Source organism: Rhinoderma darwinii, chromosome 4 (genome assembly GCF_050947455.1).
Source record: "Rhinoderma darwinii isolate aRhiDar2 chromosome 4, aRhiDar2.hap1, whole genome shotgun sequence".
Classification (NCBI taxonomy): domain Eukaryota; kingdom Metazoa; phylum Chordata; class Amphibia; order Anura; family Rhinodermatidae; genus Rhinoderma; species Rhinoderma darwinii.
The window spans coordinates 374,304,352-374,309,351 of NC_134690.1; the positions used below are offsets into that span (position 1 = coordinate 374,304,352).

General features: G+C 39.7%; 1 protein-coding gene across 8 annotated transcripts in view; it reads right to left on the reverse strand.

Moving 5' to 3' along the window:
* EHBP1 (EH domain binding protein 1) overlaps positions 1-5,000 on the reverse strand; it is a 300,325-nt gene that overhangs the window by 53,742 nt on the left and 241,583 nt on the right. For all 8 annotated transcript variants that reach the window (XM_075863149.1, XM_075863153.1, XM_075863152.1 and 5 more), the window contains 2 exons: positions 3,314-3,452; positions 1,437-1,540 (listed from right to left, as the gene is read on the reverse strand). In XM_075863149.1, coding sequence (XP_075719264.1) covers positions 1,437-1,540; positions 3,314-3,452 — 243 coding nt within the window. The remainder of the gene's footprint in view (positions 1-1,436; positions 1,541-3,313; positions 3,453-5,000) is intronic.

The following is a 5,000-nucleotide window of genomic DNA, read 5'->3' on the forward strand; positions in this document are numbered from 1 at the left end:
AGAGCGTCTCTCACTCTGGAGGACCTGTCCTGTCCTGCAATACACAGACAACCCATTGATATTAATAGGCACAGTGTAATACTATATTTCCCCTGTAGTGGAGCTGCAGGGAAGTTGAATACTTAGTGCGAGTATTCTCACAAATAACTGATCGCTGGGAGTCCCAGCAGGGAGACACTTTGTAGTCAGACTATTGTCAAGGGACTTTTCTAACACGTCGGGATTGTCCATAGCAGAGAACTCCTTTAAGGAATTCAAGTTTAGCAGTGAAATCAAACAGCTCTCCATATCTGAACTTCCCGGATCCCTGTGAGAAATGTGATCATAGTGAACTGTATTTATTTATTCATTACTGACCATAACTATTTCCCAACTGTTTACAGATTTACTGCCCCATATCAAGCTATTAAATCACAGATTCTCCTGGGTTGACATATTGTGCTCTCGTTTTAAAGACTTTGGGATTTGCATTATCCAATTGATTTACAGTCAATAGAATTGATTACACCACAGTCTATTACGCGGCGGGTGACAGGGAAGAACACTAATTACTTGATCATTTATTTAGGCATCCTAAAATCGCGGGAACTAAATATGTCAAGTGTCAAAAATTAAGGGGTCAAAACGTTTTTTTATAACCTTTGGTCAGGACACTGCTAGACATTCTTTACCATCTCCGCAGAAATAAAGACAAGGAGACAATTTGTCAAATTATACACAGTGAATGGCCGCTGTCAAACTCTGGCTAGGCATGCTGGGAAACACACAGGTTCCAGCGTGTTCCTTCCTCTATCCGACCCTACACAGCTGTCCATCAAATGCTGCTTTCTCCCCGCGGTCTATTAAATATTTCCTTCACAAATCAATTTTACACATGATCAGCCCATACTCCTACTGAGCTGAACCTCCCCGTTAATTAAGTGAAGAAATTACCATATATATTATATTAATGCAAACATCATTCAGCTGGTAATTCACGGCTGATCTGGATAATGGAAAGGTTGAACACCCATTAACCCAAGTCAACAAAATGGGTTGGCTGGGAAAACCGAGCAGGTCTCCTGTGACTTGTCCCTCTAACTGCAGCACTGCGGTATCTTCCATTGTAATAATTAAAATCCCCCTGCTCGATCAATACTGGCATCTTTGGATGGGAAGTGTCCTCAATGGCAACGCCTCAAACAAGAAGGGTGGACTTTTTGCAAGTGAGAGAGAAATTCATTTTTTTATCTGACAATTATCACCTTGGTGCAGACTAATTCAGCAGTGTGCCCCTCTTACAGAGCGTTCAATGCACCAGAGATTGACATCTCCGGAAAGGGGGAAAAAAAAAGACCTAACGTCTCATTTTTAACAAATAAAAGCACAATTTTCCATTGCAGTTGAGAATTATCAGCAATCATGAAATAGGGCAGAGAGAGGGGAAAGTAAAATACATTTAGCACTTCATCTTCTGAGGGCTTCTTCTGGGTCTCGGTTATCACTGCGCCTTCATTCCCTCTTTTTGTGTCCTCTTGCATTGATCTCTGCTTTTTCATCTCTGCAAAATAAATAAACAGAATCAAGAGAAAGTCCATTATATTTTGGTCGGAGGCTTAGGGTAGGACTCCACACAAGTGTATGAGCGCTGATTAACATCAATGTGCGCTAAACTAACACTTAAAAATTAAAGAAAACATGACGACACTTACAAGAGTAAAACATCTGGCTATAAAAAGATAGAAACACGTAATAAAGAAACATATTAAAGCAACGATGCAAACATAGGAACCAAGGGCCTAATTTATCAAAACGGTCTGTTGCTCAAAGCAACCAATCAGAGCTCACTTATCCCGTCTTTAACTGCTCAGGGAAAATAAAAGCTGTACTGTGATTGGTTGGGCAACAAGGCCAGTCCTTCTCTTAGACACTTTTGATAAATGAGGCTGTTTTGACCTAGAGCTTTACATTTTTCAAAAGCAAGGCTGTTCATATCTGCATTGGGGCTTCGGTTCATAATGCAAGGTACAATGACTAATTCAAATGGCGCCTGATGGATCTCATGACTTCTAATGAAAACTATCAAGGGTTTCCTTAGATTTGACAAAAAGAATACCGAAGTAGGCTGCAATATTCTTGCCATAAAAAGTGACAGAACAGCCAACAGAAACCTGAACAGCAATGTGCGAGTCTTAAGTTGGCCAAACACGAGATGTGTGTTGGACAAACCCGCCATCTTCTGCAAAAACGTCCAACCATCCAATGTGTATGGCGGCGTTCCGAATGTATGTGCGGGGGAAAGAAGGGTCATGAAACTTAACATGCCCGAACGTTTTGTTCATTTTTAGATAAGCTTTCTTCCAGAGAACACACGCACACTCGGTTCGGCATGTGTATGTGGGAGTCGGGAGGAACAGCTGTCAGTCAAAAGAGCGTTCGGACGATAGCTATCTAAAATGTATGACCTCCCCCCTTTTTCATGCCTTAGTTATGTGCAAGGGATTCTAATGGATTTTGACAAATCCCATTGACTTCTAATGTGTCCATCAGGTTTCGGAAGATTCCGCTATTCTGGCCGTTAAAGAGCAACTGAAATGATAAAAATTTACAGGCGTTACCCCACGCTAATAAGGTTGAGAATCACTGGTCTAGCTGAAAGCCAGTTTTATCAGCCACTTGCTCTATAATGACCATGAATATGTAGTATGCTCTCCAAGAATACGTCCAGTTATAAACTTGTCAGCAAGTACTCTACAGTATGAAACAAATAGGGTATGAAGCAAGTAATCTATAGTATGATCAAGTACAGTATGAAACAAGTAATCTATAGTATAAAACAAGTATAGTATGAAGTAATCTATAGTATGAAACAAGTAGTCTATAGTATAAAACAAGTATAGTATGAAGTAATCTATAGTATGAAACAAGTAGTCTATAGTATAAAACAAGTATAGTATGAAGTAAGTAATCTATAGTATGAAGCATGTAATCCATTTTATGAAGCAAGTAATCTATAGTATGAAACAAGTATAGTATAACGCAAGTAATCTATAGTATAAAATAAGTATAATATGAAACAAGTCATCTATAGTATGAAACAAGTATAGTATGAAGTAATCCATAGTAAAAAACAAGTATAGTATGAAACAAGTAATCTATAGTATAAAACAAGTATAGTATGAAACAAGTAAACTATAGCATAAAACAAGTATAGTATGAAGCAAGTAATCCGTAGTAAGACACAAGTAGTCTATAGTATAAAACAAGTATAGTATGAAGTAATCTATAGTTTAAAAAAAAAAAAAAAGGTTGTAGTAGACCATACTTGCAATACCTGGACAGATCTCCACCCATTGACTGTAGGATTCTAGTTCTATTTTCCTCACTGTTAAATCTTTGTTGATCACAACAGGATTCTTGAAGCGATCTGAAGGTTTGTGCGGTCTGTCTGCACCAGATTCTTCAGTTCCATTCTAATATACAGAAAGAGATTATAAGAAATATGGATCGCCATAATAGCAAAAACTGAAAGAAAGCCGAGAATCGGTAATTCATGAGAGAAGCAAACCTAAAAATATAGATGTAGATGAATAAAATCCTAAACCACGGCTGTATGTTTTCATTACAAGTGTAAGTCCTTAATGACAAGTTGATCAGTCACATGTTCATGGTGCCCTATCTGATGGCAGCATGTAATCGTGGTAGTGGACTGAGAGATAAAGCATTGTATATGTGACCCAATAACTATAAAAAGGACCGGTTAGCATCCCCTAACAGGTCTGTTTTAGTAAATACTTGTATAGCTCATAAAATAAAAATTCTGGAGCATCTTTTCTTAAGAAGCAGAGTTGTGCCATTCCTCTGTTATTCCTCCTGGAAATGCATAAATAAATAGACAACTGGGCATTACCATTTCCCTTGTCAATAGGAGCGTGTCTCTACACATGCTGACATTGTCCGAACAGAATTGCCCTTAGAAATTTTATTTTCTGGGGGATAGCAGCAATATACAAAAACAGGCATTTCAGGAGTGCAGACTGGTCATCTTTAAAGCATTCCAGTACTTTATCAGTGGTACTCAGCATCACATTTCTAGTTGGGCGGGGGTTGTGATGGTATGCTCATAACTATTTAATATAAAATACAATAGTAATATATGGTTAATAGTTGTATGGCCCCCACAGCCTCCATAGAGCTTAATGTAGAGGTGGCCCTTTCTCCACTTCTTTGGGCCAGTAGTTTATCTTAGGCTGGATTCACACGAGGTCATTACGTCCGTAATTGACGGACGTATTTTGGCAAAAAAAAGCATTTAAAATAGCAAACACATGCTAAAAGTAAATTCTGATGCGGGGGTTAGCCACCCTGATAAGCGGCCAAACAGTACACCCAAACCCCTCCACATACGTAGCTAGTAGACGATAAATTTAAATGAGTAATAAATACCGAAGCGTAAGAAGTGTGTGAAGCGTGGGGCTTTCAGTTCCCCTTACCCCTACTTGGATACCACGCTTCACACACTTCTTAGGCTGGATTCACATGAGCATGTTCGGTCCGTAATGGACGGAACGTATTTCGGCCGCAAGTCCCGGACCGAACACAGTGCAGGGAGCCGGGCTCCTAGCATCATAGTTATGTACGATGCTAGGAGTCCCTGCCTCGCTGCCGGACAACTGTCCCGTACTGTAATCATATTTTCAGTACGGGACAGTTGTCCGGCAGCGAGGCACTGTGTTCGGTCCGGGACTTGCGGCTGAAATACATCCGTCAATTACGGACGTAATGACCTCGTGTGAATCCAGCCTAAGTCTAGGGTCTGAAATTATTTAGAGTTCTGGAATGGGGTCTGAATTAACTTTTGGGTCTGAATTAATATAGGGTCTGGTCTGAGGTCTGAATTAGTTATGGGGTCTGGTCTGGGGTTTTAACGGCTCCTCTACTGCCATCCTCCATTTTCTAGGTTTGTTTTCCCCACAAGTCCCTTTTTCACAAACCCTATGTGTCATTTTTTTAATATATTC